General features: G+C 42.0%; 1 protein-coding gene across 1 annotated transcript in view; it reads right to left on the reverse strand.

Annotated features, from left to right (window-relative positions):
- Window positions 1-12744, reverse strand: part of CUL3 (cullin 3) — a 55320-nt gene extending 42576 nt beyond the window's left edge. The window contains exon 1 of the mRNA XM_021553698.4: window positions 12505-12744. Within this exon, the coding sequence (XP_021409373.1) occupies window positions 12505-12570 (66 nt within the window). The 5' untranslated portion in view covers window positions 12571-12744. The remainder of the gene's footprint in view (window positions 1-12504) is intronic.
- Window positions 12745-18770: the final 6026 nt, after the last annotated feature.

Below are 18770 nucleotides of genomic sequence, written 5' to 3' on the forward strand. Positions count from 1 at the left end.
TGAATTTTTATAAACCCTTTGAATACTGTTAATTTAAAAGGCAAGAATTTACAATGACAGAGATACATTGTCTAGCATTTGCTCCAAGAATATCTCTGAAAAATGGCATATTAAGATATGGAACTACATTTTTCTTCAACTACAGAGCAGATAAAATGTACTCCTATTAATGTCAATGGAGAACTCAATGTCAACACTTTTCTGAGTTCTTAAGTTTTCCTCACTATGTAACAATGAGTATATCTGGAACAGGATGCATGGGCTACACAAACTCTCCCACAAATAAAAACAACTTATCTCTGAACAACCAAAACCACCACAAACGAAGTTCCTCAACTGTGTTATCTGAACAGGTTGACTGTGACACACCAAAAGTATAACTGAAGGCCAAGAGAAGGAGCATGAAGAAAATAAGGGGCACCCTGTCTCACTGCTCTTCTCCTGCATCTGGGCTGTTAATCTTAGGATATCTGTCAAGAGTCACAGGGAAGTCATAGACATATTCTATCAAAACTATCCTAATAAGTAGGACACGTTTTGCTCCTAGGTGACCTTTAACAACAAGTGAAGATGACAATACAATATTATACACATCTCCTAAGGAGTGTCAGGAAATGCCTATTACAGTAGTATACTCCCTCAGAGGGTGTGTGTGGTGAGGGGGAATCAATGCCTGTAACTTGCTTATGACATCTGCCAGCTGTCATTTACAAGATTAAATACTGACACAATTTTTAATACCTGTGTTTTGTTCTTCACTCTTCCTGTGGTATTCAAGTATTGCTATTGTTTGGGTGGGCAAACCCTACACTAAACTTCTTCAGATTCCTCCTGCAAGGAATATCCACAGCCTGCACCGTGTTCCATTCCAGGCTCAGCAGATGACCTGACGAACAAGTGCTGAGAGAAATACTCTAAAGGCCAAGGGAACAATCAACTCTACTGTTAGCCTCAGAAAGGCTTGAGCCTCTGCAGGCAAGGCTCCGCGACAATACTCAATCAGGAATAGAAATCCAGGAATTGTAAAATCCACCTCTCCTTCCCAGGCTTAACTCAGCAGAAGCAAGCAGAACCTGCAATGAAATCAAAGAGGAATCCTCCTTCTCAACTGAAACATCCAAGAACTGCAGTATTTTAGATGAAACCCCTTCCTTCTCCACTTGGCTTGAATGGGTTCTGCAGCACTGAAAAGCTGTTCTGCCAGTATGGAGCAGTTGAGTTAAGCAGCCTAAAAAGTGATGGCTCCTTAAAAGCAGGAGTCACTCCTGCACCATGATTGGCAGATTTGCTTTACCTCCAAGGCATTGTCTCAGAGCATGCTAGTCTCACAAAACTCATGCTGCTCTGGGGTAGGAGCTTGAAGAGGAAGGCAGGTTGGCTGGTTGGTTATGAACTTTACAGCAAAATGCAGTATGCTTCAGGAACTTCCTTTTCTAGTAAATCTAAGGAAAAATGATTTGTTTCTTCTCTCAAAATGTAACACTTGCCTGTGTTATAGCTAGGCCTGACAGGAGTTTCACTACACAACAGCAAAATTTAACAGCCGATATGAAAAGTTTAAAACAAATCTTTACTAGAACATGTAATACTGCATCAACAGTTTTGACAAGTTTAGACAACTGAACAAAACTGAGGATCAGCTACTCATTTATCTGTCATATTTTAGGAACTAATTCAGAAGGATGAGAATTATCTTGAACTACCAACATACCTCTCTTACTCCAGATTTCAACTTCCATTGTTTTTCCCAAATGCCCTTCCTCATCTTTAGTCTTGCAAATCTATGGAACATAAAATGCTGAAGGAGAGAAAACTGAGCAAAAACTGCAAACTCCTCCCAAACACCTGCTTCATCTGAACTAAGACTATGAACTATGTAATTCTGAGCAGCCATCACTTACCAGATAATCATACAGTTTTTGCTTCATTTCTTTCAAAAATGCAAAAAACAGAGACATTCTGAAGAGGCAAACAAATAAACTGAAACAAAGTTACACAGTGGTGATTCTGTGAACAAAGACAATTTTCTTCTTACAGACCTTTGCACACTTTCCCAGCACTATCCCATACTAGTAGGCAACTACATACCGTTATACTCCCCAAAAATAAACTTATGGGTTCACTTTCCAATTTATGATGTACAACTTATAAAAGGCACCTTCAGTCACTCTATTAATACAGATAAAAAAGAACTCTCGCTAATACAGACAAAAGCAGAATACTGCTTGTCTGAGTGGGCCAATGAAAAATGAAGGCTGGGCTCACCAGCCTCATTTTTCATTCACTTATTGGTATATATATGGATTCACCCAGAGCAGTCTTCAAGGCTCTCTCTAAGATCTCTATTGGTAGGTTAAGTAACAACAGGGGATAAAGTCGGTAACATCTGCATCTGTGATCATATAAACAAAACTCTGTCTCTTCCTCACTCATCTGCCTTGCTACTTATTTCCCAAAAGACCCAAATTGCCTGAAATAAGCATATGCTTTATTCAGCAAGGATTAATGGATGTTGTCCTCCAAAAGGGCTGGATACTGAGGAAAAGCAAAGAAAACACACCAAAATAAACTTCTTTTCAACATAAATTAAGGTGCTACTATTTACACTGAACAGCTTATTCTACCAGTTGCATGCTTTGCCCAAAGAAGACAACAGAATATTTAATTAAAATACAGAAATACAAGTTTTTAAAGAACATCTTTTTCCTCAGCATGTGCAGACAAATCTAAATGCCCTTCAAATATCAAAAGGCATTCTCTGTGAATGAGTACATCTCCCCTACCATGATGCAAACTTCTGCCCACCTGATATTACATTATGAAACTTGTTTTTTAGGAAGTTGTATTTAAAAGAAAACAATTAGTTGGTTTTGTACAAGCTTCTAGAAGAATTGCTAAGAGGCAAAATCTAGGAAGTTCTAGCTCAAAGGATAGTTGTCACTGATACAGAATGGGAGTGCTTGAACAGCCAAAAGAGTGATACTATTAACCAAAGCTCCTTTCAAAAACATTCAGTGACATTTCTACAGTGCTTATTACTACAGAACCTGAAAACAGAGGAGGACTATAAAACACCTGCAATGAAAATATTGTTTTCCCAAGAGCACTTCAAACAAACACGGGTAAAGGAGAGCTGTCTAAACTGCTGTACCTACACTCTCCATATATACTATATACTGCTATATATTATCTATACTCTCACTTCTCTGAAAATTCAGAGCTGAAGTCCAGATCTAAGTCACAGTTCAGAAAGTCTAATCTTTCACTTTTAGCTTTGGAAATTAACAGAATCACTTTCAGACCTGAAGTAAATTTTGGACTTATTCTAGCAGATGTACTGTCACTTATGGTGCAAATAACACTCAGGAAAAAAGAGTGTATTGTGTCAAGCTTGCTTAACTCAATAAAAACCCATTCTAAATGAAACAGAGGAAGGAATATAAGGATTTGATGCTAAAGATCTACTTCCTCTGTCCTACCCAAAAGAATAAAAATTATTATCAGTATTTTGAAAACTAATGAGAAGTTTAGAGTCCTCCTGACTCACTTCTGAAGTAGCAATCCCAAAACAACACTCCTCAAACTAAAGCTAAGGAAAAAAAGTTAAAAAGCCTTGAGTAACAGGAGGAAATATGTTCCTGAAAGAAATACAATAGCTTTGTTTCTATGCTAAACAAAGTTGGTGTTTAAAGAAAATATTTGAACCTCATTAGAACAGCAGAATATGGAAGAAAGAAAATCTGGATTTCTGGGAATTAATAATCCCTTTCACCTGTCAGCAGGATCCTGGAAGTCTATAAGGTGTAGGGAAGGACAGGTACAGCTCAGCTGTGTGTCTGTGGCTGTTAAACAGGCTCTTGGCAAGTAAAATGACAAGACAGTGCAAACAGTGGCACAAAATTTTACTAATTACTGGGCATGGCTTTTCCCATTTACCAATGGGGCCAAATCCTAAAAATTTCAGTAAAGCCATTTAGCATTCCACTGCAATAAAAGCTTGTAAGAGGACAAACTTTTCAAAACCTGAGGACTGTGTGTTTGTGAGCAAACTACACAAATTATACTCGCCTGGACATTTCCTCAAAGCTGCTTACTTGGGATAAGGGGCCATGTGCAGGCTCTTACACTGCAGGACAAGGAAGGTGGCTCCTTCCTGCAGCTACTTCCAATTTACTAAAGACAGAAAGCAGAAAGGGAAGGTGTTTGCTTACATATAACCTAGCAAGATTTACTAGCAAAGACTGAAGATAGCTGGAAATATTAAATTTCAGTGGGATTTAGGCTCCTGACTCTCTTCATTTCCTTTTACAACAGTGGGAGCTCAGCAGTGCAGGTGATGAGCAGCAGGCTGTCCTCAGTGCCGTACCTGACAACAGGTCACTGTCAGCAGAAGCAGCACCAATATACCCCAGACTGCTCAGATCATTCCTAACTCTAAATTAATAGAAATACTGTTTGTAACCTATTCAGAACAGACTACAATTTTGATTCAGTATGTGATCATATGTCCATTTATTTTTTAGACCATTACCCAACAAACATTACAAGGTAGAAATAAAAAAATCTTAATTTAGTAAGGGATTAAATTAGGGGGTTTTTGGTAAATATTTTGTACTGGTGACTTCTACAATATTAACATTATAATAACCTTAAAAAAAAATAACAGAGATGCTGCATGCCTCAATCCCAGTTAAGAAGTGTCAAAGGAAAGAGCAATGCTGTTCTGCACATCCACACTTTCTGTGGAAGGCACTGAGTCTCCTCAGGGGTATCATCTCTCCAAGTGAGAAAATCTATTAGTTCATTAACTTTCCAGCTTTGATGACCTGAATTCAGAAAGATTCCCTGAACCACAAATAGCCCATTCCTTACCTATTCAACACTGAAGGCAAATCCCACAGGAATTGTTTCTGGCGTTTTTCAATTAACCTACAAGAAGCTCAGTATTTTACAATTGTCCAAAAATCAACACTATGTAAAGAGGAAATCTGTGAAATACACACCAGCTTACACAGATTGCAGACACATTTCCTGTAGTCATTTCAAAACAACAAACACAATGAATGATGAGGGGGATGAAGGAAGAAAGGGAGATGATGGGACTGAAGGGCCTTGAGAGGTTTTGGGGGCTTGATGAAAACTCCTCCTCCATAATAATAGCAGCAGAACAATTTGAGAACTTGCACAGGAATAGAATGATAAAATTTTATAGTAAATAAAAGCCAACACAGGATGAGTCTTTTTGCCCCCCACAGCTTACTTCAGGTAGAAGGAAGCCACAATAAATCTCTTACAAATTTACAGATAATCAATACCACTGTGTCCTGATAATAACCTCTCTCTGGGGCATTTTTGTACCACACAGTGCAAACACCATGATCAGACGCACAGACCAGCAGTGCCTGCAAGACTTAAGAGTAACACTGAAATGAGCGCAATAGAAAAAATTCACAGCCATGCAGAAAATTAAATCCATGTGTGTAATATAAAAAAACAGGTCCACTCAGATGCCATCAACACTTTATAAACAAAACTAGTGTGGAAGTAAAATATTTATTTCAACAAAGATTCTTCACTTAGAAAATGTAAGAAAAAGACATGCACAGCCTATGCTCAGACCACATGAAGTCTAAGAAATTAATGTTATGAATTTATTATATAAGCTTGTCCAATTTTATACCATTCACATGTATAATTTATTTTCTTAATTTATGTTTATTCTCATTAGCATTAAACAAAAATGAGTTTTTCCACAAATGAACCTTATTCATAACCATAAACCAATAAAGCAAGTTATCTGCTCACATTTTGCATAGTATTATACTTTATTTAAACTACAAGCAAGACAGTTTCAGCCCTCAAACGCTGATTTTATACACAGCTAATTAAAGAACTGAGGCCGCTCCACTGCAAACACCATCTACACATAAGTGTTTATTACGGTTTTGCTCTCCTTGGAGTACTCATGTATTAAGTGCACCTTTTACCTTTCCTAAAATGTTGAAGTCAATATGGAAGTTTTTTGTTAAGCTATCTAACAATATTTACTTATGCTGAGATGCCAGTACTTGCACTTTCAAAAAAGAAACATCAGTCATTTAAAAATTCTACTAGCTTTAACTGACCTTCAGAAAAAGAAAATAGTAATGTGACTGAAAGTATGCCTGGCTGCGCTGGAGTTTTCTACAATGCTACTTTCCTGCTCTGTGTTTCCACAAAACCTGACTCAGAATGAAAAGCATGACCTTACTTCTCAAGAGCTGCTTTTCCACTTGTACAGCTACTAGAAATCAGAGATAAGATCCAGTGAGCATATGTACAAGGTCAAGAACCCATTACAGACTGTAACACAATCACTCTGTTTTATGAATGGACTCACTCAAACTATCTTAAGAAAAATCTGTCCCAGTCTATCACAAAATGTTTTCACCACATGCAGGGACACTGACACTGCACATCAGTTGTGGTGATGAAAATTTAAAGGCACCTGCACTCGGACTACCTGCCCTAGAGATCAAAGCCTAAGACCTCCAAAAACTTGCTTGAAATTCTGAAAAATGGGGTCACTAATGCTGTATGTACCTGTTCAGAACAGATTAAAAGGAAAATTTTGAGAAATGTTAATGTCTTTCACAGAAAAAAGAGCTAATTTTATGTTACATACTGCTATTACAATTATTTATGTAGAATATCAAAAACTCATCAGTTTTATAGGTACTCTCAGAGTTCTCTTACCTACCCTACCAGGGAAAAATAGTAATGCATGTTCAATAATGGATTACTATACAACTTGAGTGAAGGGATGGATAACCCTAATGAAGGCACTTGAAAAAGCTCAGATTGAATTAGCCAGTAAAAAATCCTAACAGATCACTTCACCTTTAACCTTGCAGTCCTCTGTAAAATCAAGCAAATTTCAAATACAGCAAGATTCATAAATGACACTGCTCCTTCCTGAGCCACTCAGAGGCAATGGCTCAAAACTCTATACAAAAGATGTTTGCTCAGAACTTAAAACCCAGTTAACAAGGAAAACCAAGAAAACTTGTAACTGAAACCTGAACATCTACAGAACTGAGGAATGCTAACGAGATTAAGCAAAAACTAAATGACAGTATGCACGCTGTTTTACAAATAAAACAACAAATACCTAGAACTGACTACTCAGACTGCCCTGGAATTAGTGCTCTCACCTTTTAAAAATTCTAAATGTATTATTAGGACAGTCAGTTTGCTCACAGCATTTCATTAAAGAAAAAAAAAATTGTGAAAACTGGAAGGATTTCATAAGCTTAAACATCCAATAAATACCAAGTATTTTCATATATTTATTAATTTGCACATAACCTCCTTCATTTGAATAAGAAAGAGTGCTTTAGTGTTTTGGTCTGTTTTATTCCTAGTTTTTAAGCCTACCAAAATTTGAGTTGTGAATGGAAACTCATGACTGTGAACGCTACATGGGTTTAGTGAAGATGCTCTCATAAATACATCTGAGAACATAAAGTAGTCAAGATTCACAAGCCAAGCATGTAAAACATGCAGTTAACCAGGTGATCTTACAGCACTTGGTATGCTCACATTCTTTTATTCAGAGCTGAAAAAGCCTGCAGTAAACCACCCCCCATTCCACTCTTTCCCCACGTTCCATGCCTCTCCCTGCTCTCCCCAACACCTCACACAGGCTCTGAGGGTTACAAGCCAAAGCAGATCCTCACGTACTGCTTACATAACCTGAATGCTTCAAAATGTAACCACACTTCAGTGTTTTTTCTAGGGGTTATCTGCTCTAAGATGCTCAAGATGGACCAAATTTACACCAACTGCTGGAACTGATAGATCTACACATTGTAGGCTGAAGTATAAATTTAACAAACCTCATCTCAACCTGCATCATCAATTCCCCAAGACTCAAAACAAACCATAGAAGCAGTTGGTGCTCCCTGGGGAAAAAAAAAAGCCTTCTGCCTACACAAAGCCTAGAACAAGTGGCTGTTAGATCGAGGAGAAAGGAGTGCTGGCAATGAAAATATGAGTCTTAATACTTTCTCACTGAGCAGGTGGAGTTATTTACTTCTAAGTTTATGTAACTTTATTTGAGGAAGAAGTAACATCAATCAATAAACCATTGAAGGAAACTAAAGGTTGTCTGTCTTTCTCCACAAGATTGAACAAAATGAGAATTTTCTTGGGCATAAGTGTTTCAAATAAAACTAGTCAGAACCTTACACATTTTTTTAAAGACTTGTTTTATTGCAAGCACACGTGTAGAATCTCTAAATGCTGTGCAGAATTCATAATGTAACTGTGTAACACCGATCCACCAAAATAGTTCTGAGAACTGGCAAAACACTACTTTGTAGCACTGCTCTAGAGAAGAAAAACATCTCTGCAGGAAAGGAAAATTATCGGAGCATTCAAAAAACCCCCTCCAACTGTAATGATCAAACCCAATAACCTACACTGGGTCATGCTGGCCTGCAAAAAGATCTGTCCAACCAATTTGATGGTGACACCTGCATTGAGGGGAGAATGAGCTCTTGCAAACAAGTTCATTCAACACAGCTTAATGTTGCTTGCTTAAATTTTGAAAATTAATTCCCCAAATGCTTTCTGAATTCACACATTCTAATTATTTCTGTAAGAAACGTCAGATTCTTTTTACTATGTACAACTTTTCCGTCAAAATACATTCAAGGCTACAGTTTTCCACTAGCTAATCAGTCACAGCAAAACAGCTCAAATACACTTGCGGGAAACATAATTGACACATTCTAGATCTCCTTTACAGAAATCATGTATTTCCAAAAGTTTTAAGTGCAAACCTACCATTTTTGGCATCTCAACTAAATAATCTTAAAATCAGATTTGCTGCAAACTTGCTTGAGAGCTTTGAAAGTATTTCTGTAGCCAGCAGTAATGGGCTCACTGAGAGTTAAGGAGTGAGAGCCAATCTGAGACCATGAGAGCACCTGTAAATCTGGACGAAAACAACCCCAACCCTTCTTCAAAACAGGTACAATTCATATTCTGTGGCTCTATCAAACCTGCATTTTCATATATTACACATGTATTCGGTAGACGACTGCACTCTTCCAAATAATTAAAAAGCCCCAACTAACTAACTGCAGTCAACATATATCATGGACAATTACATGACATTTCTGAAATGTTGTTATTTTTAGTATCCATATCTGCTGCAGTGTGTATGAATTTGAAACAACAAAGTCTGAAGACTGCTTGAGAAAAAGGAACCTTCTGTCTCTCAAAAGTCCTTTTCCACTGTTCCATCTCTGGCTTTAACATCACCCTGAACGCTCTCTGGATAGACCTTAGATAACTATGGAACAGTTAGATTTTATGGAGGTGTTAAAAGTACCAGAAGTGGATACTGAAAGTAGCACCCTGGAAGTCTTCTGAGCTTAACCTCAACCTGAGTTTGCTTTCCTCAGTATACAACAAACTCTCTCAGAAATACTCTTCCTAGGTTTGAAATATACTCAAATCTGAAGTCTCAAAGAATGCATCCTCATCTGGACTACCTCTGATGAAAAGCTTATCACCATCTTTACGTCAGGAAGAACAAGAGAATGCAAAGTTCTTTATAGTAAGATAATTTATAAATTAGGAAAAGAGCAACTGGTTAAACATACATCTCAATTCATTTTGATTACTGTAAAACCCACTTGTGTACAAGTAAAACAGTGTAACCCGCGCCATTGCCCCTGAGGTAAGAAAAAGCACATCACAGCGCACACCAGGATCTAGCAAATCTTAATGGATACTTGGGATGACAGATAATCTGGCACCAATTACAAGAATAATAAAAAAGAAATCTAGAATAAAACTAATTCCTAAGTATCAAGATGTCCAGGTAGAAGACTGGTGCTTTTCCAGGTTTTGGTCCACTTCTAACGAATTTTTTGTATGGTAGAAAAGGTAAGCTTAGGCAATGTTTGGCAAATTATTATTTCTCAATTCCTTTAGCTATTATAAAACATAATAACAGAAGCATGAAATACATTATAAAAATGTAAAATATTTTAAAAAACAGAACTTGCTTGAAGGAAGTTATGTTAATATTGCTATGCTCCAGGAACACCACCATTCCAATTTGGCTATTTCTAGCCTAATGTAATAGTAAATAGCTACCCCCATGCAAGAAGGAAACTAATCTAAAACAGAAAGACCTCCTGAGGAAAGATGATCAATAAGAAGACAAATTGAAGCAGCCTACAAAACCACCTCTGGAAGCACTCTTAATTGAGAGCCAAAGAGCAGAACCACCACATTTGGACAAAGGAGTGAGGATCCATAGCTGCTGCATGAGTAGCACATTTTCTAAACATAGACTCTACTCCCCATGAAAATGCCCCTCATTGACACAAACAATCCCACTGCAGTCACCAACACTAAGTCATTTCCTGGACCAAGCTTCACAACCACTTAGGCATACACAAAATGCGTGTTAAGATTTTTACATCAACTACACCTGCTGACTTCTGCAATTAACAAAGGGAAACCCCCCAAAATCTCTCAACAAAGTACATGCTTCTTTTCTATAAGCACTTTATCAATAGGATTGTCAACAAAATGTCTTAAGTAAAAAAAAAAATATCGGAGGGGACACCTGCAAAGCTGCTATCAACACATGTCCCCATATAGTTGCAGGCCTTGATGACTTGTGACTTATTGAGTTATTTTAGGAAGAAGACACTTTGTTTTTCACATATTAACCTAGATATTCTTTAAGCAACTGAAAAGAAAGACAACGCTAGTAAAAATAGTTTAAAAAAACTTGATAATGTTTAACTTTATGTAAGAACAGGGCTCCATTAGAGCATTTCTCACCCCTGCAAAACAAATTTCACATACAGAAGAGGTGAAATACGCAAACTTCAGTTTATCGCATTGTCATATTCACAGCTGGAATAAATGAATCTGTTTATCAAATGAAAAGGCTGCTATCTTAGTTGCTGCCGTTTGTTACAAAACACATACATTGCTTTTGTCACGGCTTATTTTTGTACAGGTTTTCCTACTACTTGTTAATAAAACTGTGGCCACATGGCAGGAAGTCTTCTCCTTTATTCCTCTAATCCAAAACTGACATTCTTGGAAAAGGCTTTTTAAAGAAATAAATGAAATATGGAGATGAAAAACCTATCATCAGCTAAAATTCCTAATCTCATAGCCCACTTTTTTCTTTTTACTTTTACCACTAAATGCAACTATCAGTGATTAAAAGTAGAGGAAAGAGTAAAACAGCCTAACTCAGACTGCTATAAAGTTGGCTGCTGAGCCTATAAAGAATCTTCTAATTTCATCAGCAAGAGTTTGGATGAAGCAAATATATTGATACATGCCTTGCCAGTGAAATGAGATAAACAGGTATGTCCAGTTTCTCTAAAAAGGCAGAGCACATTAGTTCTACACCACTGCCTACTGGGATCAGACATGGCATTGAAAAGTTCACACCAAACCTGAAAAGCCAACGCTAATGCTTAAAAGGCAGAGACTCAGCTAAGTATCTTCTTTTTAACATACACCGCGCTGAACACACACACGCTTCCTGGTCATCCTCCAGCAGACTGAACCTTTCCTATTCCTCTCGTTCCACAACGCCATTACTCGTGCTGTAGTTGTTATTCTGTTGTAAGCTTTAATTGAACCGACTGTCAAAACACAGCAGCGTTACAGCACTTCAAATTAATAATCTGGCTCCTTCCCCTCTGTAACTCAAAGAGAAGGCACACTCACGACTCTACCGAACCTGCAGCAAGTTACCTATGCCTACATGCTTATAGTAACACCTTCTGAACAGCTGGCATTGTGCCACCTACATTTTATTATCATACGACTTAGAGCCTCTTCTACGGAGCGAAGAGATAAATACAGCAAGAGGAAACTCTGCAGAGATGTAAATAAATATTCCCCCCCACACCTTCCGGAGCCAACTAATTTTGTTGACGAAGGCGCATAACCTTCGGCTCCCTCTTTGACGCTTTTTCCTTGAAAACAAAGAAATCGGTCCCCACTGCCGTACGTGGATTTTCATAATTGATCTGTTTGATGAGGGAAGCGATAATCGCAGGGGGGACCAGTTCCTCCGCCTCCCACTCTCCGTGCGGCACCGCTTCCCTGAGAAGCGCCTTCCGCACGCTCCCCCCGGCCCGCACGGCCCCGGGGTGCCGGCTGACAGCTCCCCCCGGCCCGCACGGCCCCGGGGTGCCGGCTGACAGCTCCCCCCGGCCCGCACGGCCCCGGGGTGCCGGCTGACAGCTCCCCCCGGCCCGCACGGCCCCGGGGTGCCGGCTGACAGCTCCCCCCGGCCCGCACGGCCCCGGGGTGCCGGCTGACAGCTCCCCCCGGCCCGCACGGCCCCGGGGTGCCGGCTGACAGCTCCCCCGCCCCGCTCGCACCCGCGGCCCCGGCGCACGGCGCGGCCCGCACGGCGCCGGGGCCTGCGGAGGCCGCTCGGGCCGGCCCAGGCCCGGTACTCACGGGGAAGGCGCGGATCCGCATCTTGGTGTCCTTCCGGCTGCCCGTCCCCTTGCTCAGGTTCGACATCTTCGGGTCCGGCGGCGCCTCCGGCGCGGGGCGGCAGAGCCGGGGGACGCGCGGCGGGGCGGTGGGCCCGGGAACGGGCCCGGGGGAGGCCGCTGGCGACCTTCGCTGCGAGTGCGGCCCCCGGGGGCGCGGAGGCCGGGCCGACCGGGCCGGGCCGGGCGGCAGAGGCGGCGGCGCGGGCCCCTCGCTCCGCTGGCGGCGCTTCCTTCAGCCTCCGCCGCGATGGCGGACAAACATCGCTCACTGCGCAGGGCCGTGCGCCCCCCCTTCCCTTCCTTCCCTTCTCTTCCTTCCCTCGCTCTCCTTCCCTTCCTTCCCTCCCCTCCCACCGCCCGGCTCGCTCGGATCCGGCCGCGGTGGGGCGGGGGCGGCGGGAGGGCCGGGGGCGGGGGCGGAGAGGGGCCTCCCAGCTCTCGCGAGGTTTCCGCCGCTCTCGCGAGACGTCCCGTCTCCGGCGGGCCGACACGGCCGCGGCGGGCGGGGAGTGGAGGGCGGGGAAGGCGCGCGGGCGGGGAGGGCGCCGCTGATTGGCGGAAAGCAGCGCCGCGCGGGGGGGCGGGGCCAAGGCGGGCGGGCGGCGCGTCCCGTGAGGGGCGGCGGGGCCGCGGGTGCCCGGGCGGGTTCGGAGCGCCGCCGGGGCCGCGGGGTCAGCGCATCGCGGCATCGCGGCATCGCGGCGTCCTCGGGGCTGGCAGAGAGCTTTAAGATCATGCAGTCCAACCGTCCTCTCAGCGCGGCCCCGACACCCGTAAGCCACTGAACCACATCACCCAGCGCCAGACCCAGACGCCTCTTAAACACCTCCAGGAATGGCGACTCCACCACCTGGTCAACACCCCACTTGTCGGGCTTGTGGCAGTTGTTTCATTAGGTTTAAAGTGCAGGTTTTGGTGCCACTACAGGGTTGTGCCAGTGGGCCTCGCAGCTGCTGCAGCCCCGCGGGCACACGGGGCACGGCCCCGGCCGGGCAGCAGCTGCCCCTGCCTGGTGCCTGCTGGCAGCCTGGCACTGCGCCCCTTTTCCTGGTCCTTGCCCTTGGAAACATCCCAGTGCTGCCCCTGTGAATCGTGCCAGCGGCAGGCGGGTCCCGCCGCAGAGTGCCGTGATGCACGGCAGAGGTATTAAGTGATGCTCTGTGTCTGTGCAGTGCCAGGGATAGTCAAAGATGCTCTGTGTCTGTGCAGTGCCAGGCATACTCAGCGATGCTCTGTGTCTGTGCAGTGCCAGGGATAGTCAAAGATGCTCTGTGTCTGTGCAGTGCCAGGCATACTCAGCGATGCTCTGTGTCTGTGCAGTGCCAGGGATACTCAGCGGTACTCTGTGTCTGTGCAGTGCCAGGGATAGTCAAAGATGCTCTGTGCAGTTCCAGGGATACTCAGTGATGCTCCGTGGCTGTGCAGTGCCAAGGGTATTCAGCAATGCTCTGTGGCTGCATTGCAGTGCATGCTTGGGAAATGAGGATGCCACTTGAGGCAATGCTTACACATGCCCGGAGTTAAATATAGGTCGTTCAGCAAAGGGCAGTTGCTGCCGAATGGTTAGAAAATGTCTAATTCTGTGAGTTATCAGAGGGGCACTTCTGGAAGTTAGGCTGGTCAGCCAGAAAAAAATCTATGTCTGAGATGCCAGGGGGCTGACTGAAAGGTTAGTGTGTTTTGAAGTTGAAATGTGCATCAAAACATGTCTTGCTCAAGGTCCCTCTAAGGAAGGAGGTGGCATAGCCAGGAAGATAATTTCTTTCAGGTGACTCTTGAACTGAACTCTGACTACCGTGGCATTGTGTGATACACATTTTGCATCCTGCTCCACATGCCTCCCTCATTAGTGTTTTCCTACAGATGCCTGTATACTGCACATATTTGCAGGGCACAAATATGCAACGTTCCTTCTCTGAGTTAACCTTCTATACCAAGGATTTCACCAGTTTTGTCCTTGGAGATGGTTCCTATTGGGACTATGCATGTTCATATATGGCATAATTTTTTAATCTCCTGATCAGAATTAAGTATATACGCCTAGAGTAGGTGTTATATAAGAGCAACACAATAAACAATGATTGCAACATGACTATGCAATAGGAACCAGTCCTTTTCAAAATTACAGTATAGTCAAAATGCAGATCAAACAAAGATGAGATGAGAAGGGAAAGATTACCGGTTGTTAATATGAAGAATATGGTTTACACATTGTTTCAATATAATTTCAATGTCATTTCTCCTCCTAAGTATTTTCTTTGCCAAATGAGGACAACCTCTTATGTTAATACAGGGTTTTTTCCAGTCCATAACAGTTAGGATAAAATCACTCAAAGATGTTCAACTCTTGTAAAAACAGTTTGCAGAACTAAAGTAAAAGTAAATTTATACTAAAACACAGAGTTTTCATTTTGAAAATATTGCAAAAGCACTCTTCAACAAATTTAGTGCACTTTTCAATATCCAAAACTTTCCCCAGAATCCATTTATGAGGAACTGTCATTTCTTCTTTCAAGAAAGAAGAAAAAAAAACTTTTACCATTCCCCATTACTGCAGATGGCTCTGGATTAACTTCTATAATGATTGCTTCAGTGCTTCCTGCCACTGGCCTTATGCTTATGGCAGCCCTGGATAACCAGCCTCTTTGCCTTCTAAGTTGCCCTTAATGTACATTTTTTTATCTAAAAGTGGAAGAGTACTGACTCACCCTCAGACACTATTCAGACTGGCACATAACGCCCAACAAAAAATAAAATTATGCTCCTACCAAGTAATTTCAATTCTCACATTAAATAGCTTTCTTTTACACATGAGTTTAGCTACCACACACTAGCACAAGTGTAATGCTAGCTCTAATTTTATTACTAAATGCTGAATTTGGAGCCTGAGCCTTCTTTTGGCTCATAAATCTGGTGCAGATTTATGACCCAATCTGTCACATCTGCTAACACAGATTCCTCTGGAGCTCCTCCTTTCATGTCTGAGGTCTGTTCTGTGGCTGTCCGAGGTGCAGACAATTACAATTTTTTAGTGCAAATTTTCTATTTCCATACATAATGTACAAAATGAGGTTTCACTAAAAGTTACCCTTTGAGCTTACAGAGAACTAATTGAGATGTGTGTTAAGTGCTTATAATGTTAATTCCAGGTGGGTCAAACCAGAAGGAAGACAGGCAGGTGGAGGAGGACGGATCGGCACAGGAAGCGTGATGCACCCTGTGGCTTACCCAGGTCACCCCAGCTGTGTCCCAAACATCTCACGTCCCTCTGTGGTCCAGCCATGAGGGAATGCTTCTTATGCACAGGAGGGTAAGCCTTGTTGGAAATTTCACATCTGAGCATTGAGCAGCCTTAAACCCAGCTTACAGCAACCACAACAACATGCAGAGCTATAAACACCCCCAGTATCATTTACCCTAGTGCAGAGAAGAGCTCTGCATTATCCTAATAAGTTTTTTTTCCCTGAAATCCTATCAGTCCTTTGATTTTAGATACTGATGGTCTCACTAAAATGACAGGGGACATTGCTTAGGTGTCTGCCAGTCCACACAGAATATCTCCACCTGAGTAACACATCACCACCTTGCTGTCAGCACCAGAGGGATGGCTCTTTGCATTGACCTGTGTGTCTTGAGGGTCACAGAAAATCTTTATTTAAATACTGGGTTTATAATCTGATTTATATCTTAACATATAATCGTAATCATGTGAAAGTCATCAGAAATTTTAGAAGAATGTAAAGAGCACATTATATTGGAATTGATCTAAATTTACATTTTTATAATTAGGCTTTTAGGCAGAACATAGCTTGTGTTAACTTCTAGAGAAATATTCAATATATACCTGTTCAAATATGATTTTTTTATTTCAAATCGTGACTTTCTGCTTGGTAAGGCTTAATTGTGCTTCACCAAAGCCAGGCACTGTGATTTTTTTTTGTTTTTAAGTAACCATCCTTTCCAAGGAATCATACAGGCTTATTCTCAGGTTTTCCTTATCCAGGGGTGAGGTACTGAAGTACAAAAGCATAAAGAAAAAAAGTATTTCTAACACAGAAGAATGCAGAATGACCACATCCTGGTCTGCAGAGCACCTAAATGCCTGACTGCAAACTCAGGGACAAACATTTCAGGGCTTGAACTCACTGTAAGATAGAAAAAAAATCCTTATGTGGTGGGAAAAAGTGAGATCCCTCCCTGTAAAGCCCAGATTCAGGAGGAGGGCTTTTCCCACCCCAAATCCTAATTTTTTTTTTCATTTTTTTCTGTAAGTGCCTGCGTCACTTTGCATGTGATGGTTGCAAAAAAAAAAAAGCTTGGGACAACCTGATAAATGTATACCTGTAATGCCGTAATTCCTTCCCTGCAAATCACAACCAACTGACTGATTTGTGTACAGGGTTCCTAGATTTCACTAGGTACAGGGACGATAGCTTCCTGTAGAAACAGGATCAATATCCAATCAATATGATTTACCAGGACACTATTACATTTCTCTTTGAAGAAACAGAACAATTTCAAGGCAAAAACATTTCACATTATTATTTCTCTATCCATTTAGAGACTTTTTTTTCCTTTTGTGTATGTCCTGGATGAAGAAAAAACTTGTTTTTATCTTGCTCAATCACTATTTCAGAGGAGTTTAGGCAGAGGTATAATTCACTGTAATAAAGCTACTTGCATTTCAGGTAGATCTGTAAGTTTGGAGTTGGGTTTTTTTTTCCTTCTCTGGAAAAACATACAAAATGTTTTGTTTGCTTTAACAATGAGCACTGTTGGGTTTTATTTTTTGTTTTGTTTGGGGTCTTTTTTGACATGATAGGGGTGGTTGAGAGGCCTGGGGGTGCAGTGAAAGGCTGTGGAGTGGCAAGACAAGGAGGAAAACAAGCAGCATAAAGTTACTTGCTTGGTCACTCGTGAAAACTCGTTGCTTGGAACATTTGGCTAGGATGTGTTTAAATTAAATTTCTGTTGCATTTAAATGTCACCACAAACAGTAAATGCTAAAATATGACGGTCTAAATAGCTCAACAGTTTCAAAATGAAACCAGACTAAATTACTTTCAAATATTTTTGCAAGCAGGAAGAGATGTTGAGGTACTATCTCAACCCTATTTTCTCTGTTCCTGCCCTGACTTCCAGACAAAGCCCTTGCTGCTGGGCACAGCTGAATTCAGGCTGTCTCTCAGAGCCCTGTGCATGGCTTTGCACAGCAGCAGCAGCAGCAGGCTCCAGCAGCACTGGTTGCACAAGCCCTGCCTGCAGTGCCGGCCGACTCGCAGTGGGCTGTTTACAGCAGAGTGCTGAGGATGGGCAGGAGGAGATGATGAGGTTGCTGTAATGAGCACATCATGTAGTAGCACATTTCAAAAACAGGTCTAACCAGACAATGCACATAATAACCAAAATTAATGTTGTCCAAACACCACTGGCTTCCCTTTCAGTACCTGACCCACTTCAAGATCTTTGGAATAATACTGAAGTCCTTAACAGGATAAGTCAAGTGTCAGTGCCCGTGCAAACTCCCATCTCTGATGCAGGTCATTGACAGTGATCTTGCACAATGTGACTTCAAAAGACACGAGCAAACCATGGCCTCTAATTCCCCAGCACTGCAGCTTCCCTGATGGCAGCAATCTCTGTGACAACTGCTGCTTCCACGCCCTGCCTGGGTCTCTGTGTCTGCCTGGGTCAATGGCTGTGACCTCACTGCAACAGGAGAGGGTTTCCCATCGGGAACAGGCAGGCTTCTGGCTTACTGCCCCAGCTGTGAGCTGTGAAACCACTGCTTCACTGTCAAGTGCAGAGTGTAAACAGGCTTTCAGCAGTGTGACAGGAGATGTAGTTGGAGCACATTGTTTGTGCAAGGCTCACATTAGAAAAAAAAATCATGCTACAGAGTTCCAACCAAGGGTGAAGCTGCAGTGGTGCAGTCAGATAAATGGTTCAGGTTCAGATATCTTCCCTATCACATCACAACAATCTGCTCTTAAGAGGTGAACGGATGTGAATATATTGTGTTAGAAGACAGCCTCAAAGAGCCAGATGCTTCAAAACACTCAAGGCAACCTTTCAGGAAAAAAACAACCTGTTTTCTGTGATAAACCATGAAAGAAAATACTGTGCACCAACCCAAGTAAAATTTAGAAAGCTGCACCAGTACCATCATACTACACAAACACGTACCAAAAGGTTAGGGGTAACTTGTTCTTGATGTATAAAGCA

This window comes from Lonchura striata, chromosome 9, assembly GCF_050655825.1.
Source record: "Lonchura striata isolate lonStrDom1 chromosome 9, ASM5065582v1, whole genome shotgun sequence".
Classification (NCBI taxonomy): Eukaryota; Metazoa; Chordata; class Aves; order Passeriformes; family Estrildidae; genus Lonchura; species Lonchura striata.